The sequence below is a fragment of the Gymnoscopelus braueri genome (assembly GCF_963280865.1).
Source record: "Gymnoscopelus braueri genome assembly, chromosome: 20".
NCBI lineage: Eukaryota > Metazoa > Chordata > Actinopteri > Myctophiformes > Myctophidae > Gymnoscopelus > Gymnoscopelus braueri.
In genome coordinates, this window is record NC_137622.1 from 11,190,261 (window position 1) to 11,206,405 (window position 16,145).

The window sequence follows — 16,145 nt, forward strand, 5'->3', positions numbered from 1 at the left end:
AGATAGCATTGAAATGGAACCATATAGCCTGAAACACACACAATGTGTCCAGACAAACTACAAGAAACCTAAAACCAAAAGTATTTTGCTTAATTGGTTGTAAGTTATAATGCAATTTCCTTGACCGCATGGTCAGGTTATGTTAAGCTTGGTTATGCAGTAGTTTAGGTCAGTGTGCTTTTCTATATTATCAGCTATACTATCTGTAATTAGGAGACAGTGAATTCAGTAGCCTAAAATTACGGTAAGAAGATTCAGTTAGCGTTTAGCCTAAACGCTAACTGAATCTTCTTACCGTAATTTAATTTGAATGTTTCAGAGCCATTGGGCTCAGGGTGTAATTCTGGCTTCTATGCATTGTAATGAGAAGTCAAATTGTTTGTAAATAACTTATGAAATAAAAAATTGTGCTTTACACAATAAGACAAATAAGTCTATTTAGTAAGACTATAACATTGTGTCGGATAGGAAGTGAGTATAGTGAGTGATTTGTGTTGTTTATTTCACAACTAAGAGGCTCAGTTGTGCAGATATGGCTAGATCAGACTTTAAGTCTAGATTTTCTTTTACCTTTATTAGATTTTTTAAAAACTTTTTCTTGGTTGTATTCTCGTACCAGTACCTAGCCTGTTGATCATGCCTACTGCTACACTGCTATGACACCTGCATTTTCCCTTGGGAATCTTTCTGGCTGTAAAGGTGTGTGTGTTCTGTTCCTAAGCATCCCATAGCCTGGGAGACCTTAATTTAGAGCGGCCTGCCAGAGGACCTCAAGCTGGATTAAACACGGAAAGGCTGAACTAGCGATGGCTTCATGCGTTATTTATGGATCTTTTATGGCAGTGGTTCTCAACCTTTTCAGGCCACGACCCCTCAAAATAATCATATTTGAACTGGGGACCCCCCAAAATAATCATATTTGAACTGGGGACCCCCCATCCTGACAAGTACTTGGAATGTAGGAGTTTAGGCATTACAACTCACAATGCACGCAACGCCTCGCTATGCAAGGTGTTGTGAGCTTGTAGATCAGCTATTTTCAAAATTCGTGCCTATTTCTTATATTATTTGACAATTTGGCCAATGTTTGACCAGTGTAGTTATAGTATAGTTTGTTGATTACTTTTGATGCAGTTATGGTCTTTTTTTTTTTTTTTTCATTAAATTGTAACTTCTCTGTCATCTGGGGACCCCCCCCCCCAAAAAAAAAATCATTTGATGACACCCCCTGGGGGTCCCGACCCATAGGTTGAGAACCACTCAACCACTGTTTATGCAGTAACATTTTAGAAATGTCAGCGCCAGTACTGTTGTTACCCCTCCAGGCCAGTGGATGGCAGTATTGCGGGCATTAGTAGCCAGCAGTAGCACTGTTGATGAATCCAAGATGGCGGCGCCCTGTGTGGATTTGATAACGGCGTGAAGGTGCAAGTAAACTGATAGACAGGTATGATAAATAGTTATGTCTATGTTATTTAATCAACATGTATAATATATGCCATTGTCTTCTTTTGTATCATGTGCACATGTGCCTGTTTCCTAAACGTATGTCAGGACATAGAGGGATAAGAGGGAAGCAAGGTGAAGGGCTGCAGGTTAGATCTCTCCATTGCAATTTGATTCATATGTTGTTTAGATACATTAAACGACAGCATCAAGATAGATATAGTAGTAATGATTTAAAAAAATATATATATTTAGTTGTATCTTTCAACAATGTTAAAACATTCACCAAAATGTTCTGTAGCTCATTGTTGTTTCCCTTTAACGTTAATTGTTACTGAGGTCTGGTTTAATGACACATAGAGGTGTATACATTGTTTTAATTGCTGTGCAGAGGACACATAACAGTCTGTACTCAGTCTGCTTTTTTCCCCCTCTACACCAAACCTTCTTGCCAAAAAATGCCGATCTACAAGCTGTTGTGTGCTTGTTGTAGATCTGCTATTTTCGCCTTATGTTCCCCTCAGTATAGGGATGCTAGGGTGGCTAGTGGTTAGTGTAAAAAGAAGTCCCTATCACACAAAGATTTGGCGGCCCGCCTCCCTGTAGTAACTCTGAGGACCCCCTAGGGGTCCTGGACCCCCTGTTGAAGACCCCTGCTCTATGCGTTGTGTTGTGGAGGAGCTACTGAAGGTGCCCACTTGGAATGGATTATGGAGTTGCGAAGCCTTAAATATTGTACTATTTCTGGGTACACTTGTCAACAAATAAACAGTTTTGATATTTTGATTGGTGCCAAGACACTCTTTTTCTTATTGTCCAGTAGGTTGGCCACAGCAGGGGAAAATGGACAACAGTAATAATACAGTATTAGTGTTGGTGCCTGCTTTCCTTGTAATACAATAATTTGAACCCCTCAGAGGTTGGCTGAGGCGTATAAGTTCCATTAGACTAACTTAGGGATTTCTTCGTAATTTGGAGGTGACTCTAGGAATGTGTACATGTACCTAGTTACTAGTAAACTATTAACATTATAGCCTACTATAGCCTCCCCTTAAACAATTAGTAATGATAATGCCTTCCTAACGCTGACTACAGGTGACAACTGGTTTAAAAAATAGTCATTACAGATAGTTATTAAATGAAAACTGTTCATTTACTGTACCTAGTTGGATCGTTAAACTCACAATACCATGAAAACCTTTTTTAATTACTCCATTGCAGAGTTTCCTTTTCATTGTTGCATCACTGCTTAGTGCTTTTCCAAGAGCATTATTTTAAATGTATGTTGCATGTCAGGCAGCAACGAATACCATAATGTATGTACACACAACACACACACACACACACACACACATACACACACACACGCATACAATACATACACATGAGAGAGAGAGTTGCAGTATATATTATCAGTTATATCACCATTACAATGCCATTACAATGAATGGGATTTGTTTACATACCAGATAGCCCTGTTGATCAAGTTAATATCGGTGTTCAATCTTGCTTCCTGGACCTTAAAAACATCTCTAAAATAAGATCATTTTTATCTAGTCAAGATCTCATTCTCAATAGAGTTGTTAATGCCCTTATTCATCGACGAATGCCCCAGCGACGAATGTGATGATTTATGTGATGATTTTTGTTTATCACATAGAGCCTTATTGATGTTCAAGTAAAGAGGGTTGTTCAATTTTGCTTCCTACACCTATGAAACATCTCTTAAATAAGATATTTTCTGAATAGAGTTGTTAATGCCCTTGCCCTTGCCCTTGATTCAACAGTGTTATGAAACATACTGAGTTTTGTAAAGATCTGCCCTAGTGGCCGATTTGAATGAATCTTTCAAGGTACATTTTGAGGCACTAGTGTAAATATATCTGTATCTGGCCCAGCAGTTATTGACTCTGTCTATTTATGTGCTGAGCCCAGCTTTTGGATTTTATTGGTCATTTTTTCAAAACTAAATCCTCCTTCTATAAATGTGCAAAATCTCTGTCCGTCCATTCACGTATCTCGAGAACCGTCTGACCGACCAACTTCAAACTTCATACTTGTATCGCCGAGGTCCAGAGTGAGTGCAGTGCCCATATCTAGCCATATACAGTATAGAGAACTGATTGTCAAAAACCGCTGACCGGCGGCAGTGGCTCAGGTGTAGAGTGGCCGGGTAGAGTGAACTGGAAACCGATGAGCAGGTTGGTGCCTTGCATGGTTTCCTCCGCCATCGGTGTATGAATGAGTGTGAATGGGTGAATGTAATGCACAATCTATGTAAAGCGCTTTGGATAAAAGCGCTATACAAATGCACCATTTACCATTTTTACCATTTACCGATACACAGCCCATATATGGGGCCGACCGACTTTAAACTCGACGTGCGTATCACGAGGACCTGAGGGCGTAATGTCATAGAGTTAAAAATAATAGAGAGGGCACCGGAAATCCCCTCCCATCCACTTGCATTGAATTGCTCACCCAGCGCATGGGCCGAAATCACCCCTTCTTCCGGTAGTGAAATGTGATGGGCGAGGCCTATTTGGGGCTTCTGTGTCACGTTTTGCGTCACCTCGGTGCGCAAGCTCGTGCGCAAGCTTGTGAGTCGAGCCCATTGGTCGAAACCGTTTCCCCTCGTGCGTGTACAGTGGCCCCAGCCGTTTTAAGCTGCAGTACCTATGAATGGCCAGCATGTTCAATGCGCCTCAATGCAACTTCTGGGTTCTGGGGTCTTGCGTAATATTGATAAATCGACAAATCCCCATATATGGAGTACGCTGAAGTCATTATGACATCATAGACTGGCATAGACGACTCCGTATTTGGGCATGCCTTACACAGAACTCCATATATGGGCATAAAAGGGACACATTCCCTTCATTTTACTTCGAGACTATCAGCCTCATTTTTATTTTCATTTTGGTTAATTTATATAGTTTTAACATCTATCCATTATTTCGTTAGTTTTAGTTAAAGCGGCACTATGTAACTTTTTAAAAATGAATTAAATGTCCAATCTGTATGGTAGAGTATGTTAATACAATATAACTCATTGGGGTGGTTGTATTTTGTCTCCCTGCTCTTCTCTTCTATTGAGACATTTAGATCGTGTCAAAGGTCATGTCACAGGATCTGACATGAAGTTTGACCTGAAGGTCAAGATTCAATTTATCCCTTGAACAAGCAGGCAGGCTCAATGGTAAATTCAGTCAAATTCAGCACTTGCGCAGGAAACCGGGTTCAAATCCGGGGTAGAAGAGGAAAGTTACATGTCAAAGCCAAATGTCTCACTTGTGGGACAATAAAGTTGACCTTGACCTTGGTGTTTATTTTGGGCATGCCGTTCTAGGCAAACATTTCAGATTTTTTTTTGTATTTTTCAAAAATAGAGCCACATGGGAGCTTGTAGATTGGCTATTTACGAGTAGTATAGTTAAATGGTTAAACACAGAGAAAATATATACGTTTGCACAAACCCACATTATATGATCAGAATACATGTGGATCATGACTGCTACGGAAGTAAACCAAACAGCGGACAGTTACAGGAACAGACACATGTTTGCTGAACACACACAGTCTGATAAGTAGGAAAGTGCAAACACCTAACTATTTAATTACACATTCATCATATGAAACTGCTATTATCACCTTTTGACAATGTATCTATTTTGAATTTCTTTTAAAAGATTCGCAGAGATTTGCCCAGTGGGAAGTCAGTCAGATCAGCGGATGTCCCAAAAAATATTGATAAATCGGCAAATCCCCATATATGGAGTACGCTGATCCATAGACTCCATATTTGGGCATGACTTACACAGAACTCCATGTATGGGCGTAAAAGGGACACATTCAATTATTTTTACTTACAGTAAGAGTAAAAGCTTTGTTTGAATTTTTCATTTTGGTTAATTTAAATAGTTTTAACATCTAGCTTTCATTATTTTGTTAGTTTTAGTTAAAGCGGCACTTTGTAACTTTTTTCAATGAATAAAATGTCCAATCTGTATGCTAGAGTATATTAATACAATATAACTCATACAATTAGGGTGGTTGTATTTTGTCTCCCTGCTCTTCTATTGAGACATTTAGATCGTGTCTGTCAAAGGTCATGTCTCACCTAGACACAGGATCTGACATGAAGTTTGACCTGAAGGTCAAGATTCAATTTATCCCCTGAGCAAGCAGACAGGCTCTATTTGCTCGATGGTAAAATAGAATCAGCACTTGCGCAGGAAACCGGGTTCAAATCCGGGGTAGAAGAGTAAAGTTACAGCTTAATGTGCAGCTTTAACTAATAACCTTGGCAAGTAAATAAGTAATGCATACAACTTCCAGTCATTGGTTACAATTTCTTACACTCTACCATTTACCAACTCAAAATAGGGTTTTGGTCCTTCAGAACCCCCACAAATTCAAAGACTCTTTAAATAACTTTATTATTTCAGCCAGACAGGTTATCCACGTCAGCTTATAGCAAATAGCAGAGGAGTTCAGACCTTGGGTAAACCAGGTAATACAGGTTATTTTTGTTTGATTTCTCAGGGATTATCCAAAACCATCTAGAGTTCTTTGTTATGTTGGACTGACCTGCATCACTTGGCACCAACCAATCAATAATGAACCCCAGCCAGGCTTGGAGCTTGATGGGAGGAATACAGATTCCTTTTTTTTCTTTGTAGGACGACATCAGAATACTGCTGGCCTGTTGAGTGACTGATAACAGTCAAATACACCGTCTTGTTATTGTATTGTATTTGTTATTGTATGGCCCCATCGATTGTATTGGAAGAATGTGTGAACATTAAGGGGTACCATTGGAAAGGTCAGCTGAAGTCTTCCTACAGTATTTGCACTTATAGCTTTACTTTAAATATATACTGTTATGTGGTATGTTTCTTCCCATTTCTACAAGTACAAGGGAATAGGGATTACCCAGCCTGATTTGACTATTTTGACATTCTGCACAAATTTGGCACATTGGCTCATTTCGTATCATATATCTTATAATATATCATTATTCGAACAAGTCTTATCATATAATATATTATGTATATTTTCATCAAAGGGTGAAGAAGCCGCCATCCAGTTTCATTTCCTCTTTGCCATCCCACTAGTTTGAAAAAATGCTATGAAATGTGCATTGAAAGAGCTGCCGTGGAGAGGGTGGAGGGCCTATCCCCACCTGCATAAATGATTGATTACATAGTCATACTAAAGCCTGATTATACCTTGTCTTATGACAGTGTCTATTGGTCTGCTATTTTGGCGCACAAGTATAAATTAAGCATGAAATATGACGCTATGAAATCTCCAGTGACTTTCCCCTACTTCTGATTAAAAAAACGAAAGAAAACGATATCACACCCCCCCCCCCCTTCCTGAATAAATTACTTTGAAGATTTAGCCACTTAAGTCCTATGTCATACTTTAGTTATTAAAAAAAAAAGCAGACACGTTATGAGCTTGTAGATCTGCAATTTTTTTAGAAGCTTGACAAGTATATTTTGATGCCAATACTTTTGTACATTTCAAGCCCCCCCCCACACACACACACCCCATACACCAAGCACCAATCAGGTGCGTAACTGATGACAATTAGGAGAATGGAAACAGCTGATCAACCGGAGCCAAGTCTACACACACATACAACACAGTCAGAGATATCATTACCAAGTCAAAGAGATCTCTGCCTGGGACCTCGACAATTTGTACTTTTTATACTATTATTTTTTGGCTTGAAGCGAGCCCACACTGAACAGTATTTTCTAGTTTGATATTGTTATCCACCCTGTACGTTCAGTTCCAATGAACTGGATAAAAAGCTTATGTAGATGATCCATCCACAGACACAGACGTGTTTGATTGATTGAATGAAATTTTTATTAGGCAAAAGAATGTAAAACAACACAGTTACATTTATAATGCTTTTGTCTAAAAGGTCCGGCCAAAAAAGTCCTTGCGGACTTGTTTCCGTTGGGGTCCTTGAGTTAATTTCATAGACATATATAGTAGCAACCAAACAGTTCAAAAATCAACATGAAAATACAGATAATACAGAAAAAGTACCACTATGTACAAAAAAAGCATTTAAAAATATATGTACAAAAAGAAAGGGGGGGGGGAAGCATGGAAAAATAAAAAATTATATACAAAAAAAGCATGAGGAAATACAAAATATGTACAAAAAGAGGAGGGGGGGGGGTCGTCTGTCTACAGGGAAACTGGTACTAGCTCCTCTTTCGGCCTCCAGAAAGATGGGTTTTTAGGGCAGTTTTGAATGAGCCAAGCGAACTGCATTTTTTGAGGGATGGGGTTAGACTATTCCATTCCTTGGTGGCTGTGCTATAGAAGGAGAATTGGAGAAAAGGTGTAATATAAATTCCCTTGAACAAGACGTTGTTCAAGGCTGCTCTGTGCTCACTCATCCCACTGTAAATGCTGTGGATTAGAGAGTCAATAGTGAGTAGACTTCACTGTACTCTAAAACTGTAAAAAGTTAATTTAACTCTGAGAGCATACAAATGGACCCCTCTGGGTCCATTTGTACGATCTCAGAGTTAAATCAGCACTCAGGATTTTACTGTCTGTGAATGCATAAAATGAGATGTAAATTCTGCCACTAGATGGACTGCCAGAACAAGAGAAGAATATAGCCTGTTGTCGGTGCAGAGTGCATATAGTCTCCTTGGAAGACGAGGATTAGGCCCGCATCATTTAGGGAAATAGGGCTGATTACTTCACAATTGGATGCTGTCCATTTCTTCTTCATTTAGTATGCAAATTATGAGTTTCCGTTGATGCGGACATCCTGTCTGTGGACAAGGAATAATGTGCCTTTTACTTGGGAGTCTAAAGGCTCAGACAATGGTTGCAGAATACTTGATGAGTGACTGTGTGTCACATTGTCAAACCTTACGGCAAGTTCATGTTGCACATTTCAGCAACAAAGTCCTTTACACAGAAAATTAAGAGCATTAAGAAACATCATTTAATTATGATGCATTAAGTTACAATGTAGAATAAAAAATGAATCAAAAGCCTAAATAAGGGTAGCTCAATCAGTGAGTGCGTTGACCACATGCTCCTGTGAGTTGCGAGGACCCTGGTTCGTAATTATCCGACTCCCGGTATCATATCTCAGGTGAATGATAGTGTCGTGCTGTTGTGAGCAACAAGGGGTGGTTACACATCGAAGGCAGTTTAGTTTAGTTTGGTTTTGTCCTCGTTCAGTGCTCAAAAAAACTAAACGAGTCTCTTTGTGGTGCCCTTGAGACACCTCGGGTGCTTGACTTTATGCATCGGCACAAACAGTCTGTTGTTGCTGGAGTCGATATTTGTGTAGGGAAAAAAGAAATGCACTGCCAGATGCTTCTGCATTTCTGTGCCGTGATCTTCTGTGACATGTATAAAAAGCAGGCCCTGCTGACCTTGGTTTCGTATCGACAAATGTGGAAAAAAACTAAATGTGATGTGGTCAAATGAGTCATCCTTCACCATATCTACACGATAGGCTCACTATGCACAGCAATCATGTTGTAAAGACCTTCACAGGTGTTACCAATGATACTAATGAAGGCTCTGTTCCATTCTGGTCAAACCGAGCCCCCAGAACCGAGAGGGAGCAGTGAAGCGCATTGGACATGCTGGCTGTTCTTAGGTACTGCAGCTTATTACTGCTGGGGCCAGAGTCAGGGTGCTGCTCTTAAGTCTTATTGTTCATGACATATTGGCTCACTGGAAACACTCTGCTACACCAGTGGGTCTCAAGTCTCAACTTGGGGTCCAGGTACCCTCATGGTTCCTTGAGGGGGTTCCAAATGGTCCCTTACGGGTGTGTAACTCTGAGAGTGTTCATTTGGTTCCATTTGTACACTCTCAGAGTTATGGGGGTCCTTGAAATTAAAAAGTTTGAGAACCACTGTGCTACACTAAATGGAACAGAGCCTTTATTAGTATCATTGGTAACACCTGTGAAGGAAGTAAGGAAGAGGCCCAATTTCCTTCCAATATGGCTGCTGTGCATAGAGCCTATTGGTTGAGTGCATGTGTGGCGTCTGCCTAGAGAACAGTACTGGCCTGACTGCGTAACCCTGTCAGTGAAGGGGTCTGGTGGCTTTGTTATTCTGTGTGGGCCGGGGGCAGTTTCCTGGCATGGTTTGGGTCCACGTGTCCCCTTAGGAGGAAAGGGTCACTGCAAAAGTGCAAATCAATACAAAGTTATTCTGAAATGAACACTTCTATTCTGATGGGAATGGTGTCTTCCAGGATGGCAGTGCCCCCATCCACAGGGTCACTGAATATTTTCATGAGTATGAAAGTCAGGTGAATTAAATGCTATGGCTTTCACAGTCCAGTCCACCAGATTTCAACTGAGGGAGATTTTGGACTTATGCATTAGACCAGCATGGGGTTCCCAAACTTTTGTATGCTCGAGACCCATAAGAGAAATTTGGTAATAAATCATAATTAATTAAAGGTAAGGTAAGGTAAGTGCAATACAGTATCTACCTCCTCTTTTCTTAATATCAAAACCAAAGCCTGCACATTATAAAGGGCTGCAACAGACAACATTATCCTATCAAACATTAAAATGCATGAATGCAGTATGAAGCAGGCTCTAATAAGTTACCATAATGGACGTGTGTCCATTGTTGTCCTATCAGACCTATAGCACATAACAAACGGTTAAACGCTTAACTACTGTATGAACATTTTGTAAATTTTTGTTGTCACAGTCTTGTGGCCACCGACTTCAAGTCCTTTTACAATTGTGGCCCCCTGCCTAATCTAGTTGAATACCCTGCTATATTAATTACGGGTGTCTGCTGTCTCTCCTCCAGCTCTTACTTAAACAGAAAATGCATTTTTAGGTCAGGATACCAATTTTATCTTATCAGAAACGGATTACTGAGAACTCACAGGATGCAGGATAAACAAGTGAATTGGAAGTAATGTCACAAAGAAATGAGCAGACAACATTGAAACTGAAACACTCTAAGATTGAAGCTGAAAATGCATGTTCTGTTTATTAAAGAGATGGAGAGACCCCTGTTAATGAACAAGCACTCTAGTCTATAGCAATGATTCATTTACTGTATCGCAATAGAGCTTTAACCTTTTAACAAAGGATGGAGGAGGATGCCATGCCATTATTAGACCCTGTAAGCATAGTCTCAGGAGGAAAGAGATCTGTGTGTGTGACAATCTCCATAGAGATAGAGAAAAGAACTTGGTCTCAACCCATATACACAAGCCTCTGCAAAAAGATACTAGCGATCAACTGAAAAGTGTTCATGTCTCTCTTTTTATTTTTTGTCATACGCTGTCACGCCGGTTGGGCGTATAGCGTTAAATTAAGTAGGGATACATATGTGCCAAATCACCCAACATGTTATTTTCAAATCTAGCATGCTTGTTCAGCAAGTCATATGTCTATGAGTTTAAGACGGTGCTGTATTAGGCTAAGTCCACACGTACAAGGGTAATAAAATAAATAAAATATCCTCCTTCGTTTATTAGTTGCAAGCTTTGCTGGATGTGGCCGTCTAAACTCGAATGCAGAATTTGGTCAAAAAGACAGGAGAATATGGACAGGTCAACATTCTAGCCGGTGCTGAATGGTAAACACACAAGTTGTGGATAAAGTTCCATGTTTCTGACAGACTGAGTACGGTGGGGTAAAATATACAAATGATTGGAAATTGACCATTACAGGCTACAGCCATTACTGATCAAAATTTAAATAGACCTATACCTTAAACAGATCTCTTGTTTTGCTTGGTAGTGGAGGTGCTTTGCTAAGTGATGATCCATGTCTGTATTTCACATAGTGGTGGTGACTGGCGAGAACCTGAGCTAATGACTGAATAGCCTGTAAACATCCATGTGATAACATGCGATTGAGTGTAGTTGTGGATTTGGAAGTGTGTTGTCCGTCCTGTTCACCAGCAGTAGTAAATACTCAGACATGCATTTGGATGCAGCCTTTTGTATTGACTGATCATTGTGCTTTCCTACCGCAGGACCTAAAGCCAATCATTGAATAGCACACACATCATTAAGACCTCCCAGAGGCACACTTTGGCCATGTTTAGAAAACGTGAAAAAAAATGGTTAGGAAAAAAATCCAGGAATTGGCACAGTTATAACCATCCTGTGCCATTGTGCAAAAATGGAAATGCAATTAGAAATGTTATTTAACTATTCTCAGAACGGACCGTTGTATAGTGCCATGGAAAAGCCCTGACTTAGTATTGGGTTTTCCTTAAATTATTTGTCATATCGTAGCTGTCTCCTTATTTAATTGTTTCATGTTTTAATTAATTAATACCCATAAAAGGACAGTGTCACACAATAGTAGTGAAAATAGCTGTTCTACAAGCTCACAGCGCATTGTGATGCAACTCGTGAGCTTGTAGATCTGCTATTTTCAGGTTTTTTTTTTTTAATCGTGAAATCTTTTGAAAAATCGTGAAATCCTTTGAAAAAAAAAATTATATATATATATATTTATATATTTAAATCACACTCCGGCGATAAAAACTAATTTATATACTGTATATTCAGACACTCTCAAGGACAATTTCTCAGTATTATCAAGAACACCGTTAAATCAAATATTAATTTAGCCTCCTTTAAATGTAAATATAGCACATGTAACTCTAGAGAATTGCTTAAATGATGAGGGGGGCATTTAGAGGTTATAGGATTTGAATACTCAAGCAAGCTAATACCTACACACAGTAGAGTGCACAACGCCACTATGGTCTTAAAGAAGCTCAATGAGGTCTACAATTTTACGGCACTTAGATTAATTTCTTTAATCAAGAGTTTGAAGTATATAGTTTTAATAACTTTGAAGTCGTCCCCACAGAAACAGTTGTTTCTATTCTGTTCAGTCTGAAGAACTTTGTCTGTACATAGGATAATCAATAAACGATTCATCTTGAATTCTTTCATCATGCATTTCAGTGTTGGAAATACATTTTCTGGTACGTTATTCATCTTTTCCTTACAAAGGTTGTCAAAAAGTAGACTGAGTGCGGTTGGAATTTTGTACAAAGTTAACCATGATTTTAATGCATTTCCTATCCTATTTAATGCATATTAACATTTTCCACTATGACTTTCATAATGGCTGCATTGCTCACATCATCGAAATCGATTTGGATTTATGGATTTATCATTATAGGCTTTGTTAGTAATTATGTTATTGTTATAATTAACCATGGTCTAAATGAATGTAACCTGGCCTAATATAGCTGCTTAAATTGTCTGAACTATGTAAAATATCTGCCTTTAAATCACAACAAGACATCTGCAACATCATAATTACCAGGTCTTACCAGGGTTTGCTGCTGTGGGATTACCATTTATTTAGTCACTGTCTTGTGACTCCATTGTGTGAAAATGACTGTCACTTCAGTTGTTATGCCTTATGTAGGTCAATTCTTCTTCAGCTTTCAGGCTTAGCCTTGTGATGAGTGATTTCATTGTTCATGGGAACTGCAGTTTCCATTATTCTTACTGACAGATATTGGAGTTATGGTTCATCAAAGCATGATGTTGTCTTTTCACCCACTGCTCTCCAAATGTTATTCCCTTGGTCCCAAATTGGGATTAAAACCCTACATCAGCTGCAATTCTTAATTGTTTTTCTTTTTTTTCTCCTCAAGCCTAGTGTTTCGCAAGGACATGGCTGATGTTTTTCAGTCGTGTCACAGCCATAAGCATTTATTCGTACATTTCCATCATGCAATGGCTTGGTGTTATGAGTTCATATGTTGCTGTTTGATACCTAAAGTGGGTTTTGTCCTCAACCTCAGATTTTATGCATTCTGCTCTCTGTTTTCCCACCTGCTCTAAAATTGATTCCGACTGCAACAAGATATTTCACCGGCGAGCGAGGTAGCCGAACGCGTTAGGTGAGCAGCATGAAATTGACTTCTGAAATGTAGCAGCGTACGTGAGTGATATCGTATTCATGCTAAATGGCATCTATTTAAAACTGTCTGCACAGTGTGAGCTTATCAACTTAGACAAACATTACCTCCTAGGCCCCATGGTCGGTGCACTTTAACAGGTGGGATAATTGGTAGCCTAGATAGAATCACAGCTTTCCTTGTTTCTCTTATTTGTACATCTGCAGCAGTATGAGGTCTCCTCATATTGTGTGTCTGTAGTTTTTCTTCTTGATCTAATTGGGACACCCTCAGTGCTTGGATTTTACTGAATGCAGGGCAACAATTGCCTAAACCTTAAAACATTTATCTGTCCCTTGGCTTTAGTCATTGATCTCTTTCTTTATTGCCATATCTCTGTCATTTTCTTCCCACCAACAGAGGATTAAAGGCCTGTTTTTATGCTTCCTGCCTTTCCGGAGGGAGGCCATCAGTTCAGGCCATTCTCCCCACTCTGCTAATTGCCTGAATTGAATTTGGTAAATGCATTTGCAGGTGGAATAAAAGATGGGCATCTCCCCTCTACCTCCCTGTAGAACGAGAACCCACCCCAACCGCATATTAATGTTGTCACTCAACCCCCTGCCCCATCGCGAATGGCTGCCCTTGACCTTGAGCGATGGGAAGCTTCTGCAGGCTGGAGGCCTGTTGGACCGTACTGTAGAGTTAATGGTGGTATGCCCCCTGTGACTCTTATCAGGAGACGTTTAAATCCTACCAGCACCAGGGTGCCTTCATCAGGCCTAGCGTCTCACTCTGCCTTCCCTCCGCACCGCAAACAGCTCCAGGGTCGCTTTCACTGAAACGATCGAAGGGAAAGATTTTTTTAATTAACCGACTGCTACAGAACGGTATAAAAAACCTGTTTGTTCCCCGTGGGTATGTGTATTGATTTGAGTGTATGATGTTTTAATGAGGCTGCCATGTAAATGATTTGTCGTGGCTGGCACGCTGTAAAGGCTAATTTGTTTGTTTTTCTTCTCAAATGTGCTAATTCTCTGTGGTTTGCTTTTTCTGTTTGCACAGGGGCGGAGAAAGGGCTTTTCTGGCATACACGAACACACACACACACACACACACACACACGCACACGCACACACACATACTGTACACTCTCTCTCTCTCTCAGAGAGACCAGAAATACCGAACATGTCAAAGATATCCAAGGCAGCAAAAGCAGTGAAGAAGGTGGATCTTGGGGGTGTGATCCGTGCCATCGTGAGGTCGGGCCAAGCCAAGCCAGGCCCACCGCTCGGACCCATCCTGGGACAGGTAATGTTCTGCACGTCCTATTTCACTTCCCTGCTACTAAAGGGCAGTATCACACCCAGACCTTCAGGCAGCAGCACAGAGAATCTCTGGAGAATGGGTGCTTTGAGGGGTGACTGAGATGGCATAAACACAGAGGGCACTACAATATTTAGGATTTGTCTTTAACCCATTCAATCTTGGTCTTTAAACCATGAATTATTTTGCAAATCTTTGAATATGTACTTTTTTTAAGCGAACATTCGTAAGATATTTTGTTCCAGGGACCTCCCCCCCCCCCCCCCCCCCCAGAAGCAAAGACTTGAGTTACAAATGTTCGTTTTCAAAAAATATGTATTCAAAGATTTGCACAAATGTTCACGATTTTTCAGAAATAGCAGATCTACAAGCTCGTAAGTGCCACGCTATGATCTTGTAGATACAAAGCTAGCTGCTATAGCTAAAAATGTTAAATGACACAGTATACTGTATGCGTTCCTGGATTGAATGGGTTAATTGGCCAATCACAAGAAGAAAACAAAGACAAGGAATATATTTTCTCTCTCTCTCTCTCTATATATATATATATATATATATATATATATAGAGACTATATATTTTATATAGTCAATATTTTGAAGGCTTTCTTTTACCAAGCCTTGATAGATGTTTATGATGGCAAAAAATGTCAGAACTGAAAATGGTATACTTTATTTAAGAGTGACATACGTATTTTATGGAGGTTGTGTGGAGGTTGTTTGTGCAAAATCTCCTCCGAGGAGCCCCATTTCTCTCAGTCACTCGGTTTCCAGAAGTAAATAATGCAACAGGCTGGAATGAAGGGGGCTTCACCGACACCAAAGTCTTTATGTTCCTTTATTTCTTTTTAGTTGCCTCTCATAATGCCATTCCAGTCCTCCCTTCCCTTCTTCACATGCTGAGTTTTTAATGCATTTCCGGGAGGAGGGCTTATCACGTGACCTGCTTCTCGGAGCTAAGAGCAGACGTGGCAAAGCCTATTGCCAGTTTGCCACGTCTCTTCTCGTCAATGCCATAACACACAACCTGACTTTTCTCCCAGGTCCAGTTAAAGGGCAAGACCACTTTGGTAGAGGTTTGGGTTGTGTGGCATTGCCACGGTGTAACTCCAAAGGTGGACAAGAAATCAAAAAATATTTCTCCATTGATTACAAATGGATAATTCTAAATTTTCTCCTCCTTGACTTGCATTGTATGGTGAAACAGCTCTTAAAGTCACTCTTTTAGCATGTAAACGTATACAAAGTTGATTCAGACAATATAGAACATCACCGAACCCAGTACTGTTTGTTTTTTTTATAAACAATTTAACTTCCTGTTGATTTCGCTATTCTTATTAGGAAGAAAACCGGATCCGCGGATCCGGATCTTCAAATAGTAAAATCAACAGGAAGTTAACATTTTGATTTAAAAAAAAAAAACAGTACTGGGTTTGGTGATGTTCTATAT

The 16,145-nt window shown here is 39.8% G+C and overlaps 1 protein-coding gene across 1 annotated transcript in view; it reads left to right on the forward strand.

Moving 5' to 3' along the window:
• Nucleotides 1–1,375: 1,375 nt before the first annotated feature.
• Nucleotides 1,376–16,145, forward strand: part of mrpl11 (mitochondrial ribosomal protein L11) — a 48,386-nt gene continuing 33,616 nt past the window's right edge. The window contains exons 1-2 of the mRNA XM_080415356.1: nucleotides 1,376–1,447; nucleotides 14,436–14,681. Of these exons, the coding sequence (XP_080271482.1) occupies nucleotides 14,559–14,681 (123 nt within the window). The 5' untranslated portion in view covers nucleotides 1,376–1,447; nucleotides 14,436–14,558. The remainder of the gene's footprint in view (nucleotides 1,448–14,435; nucleotides 14,682–16,145) is intronic.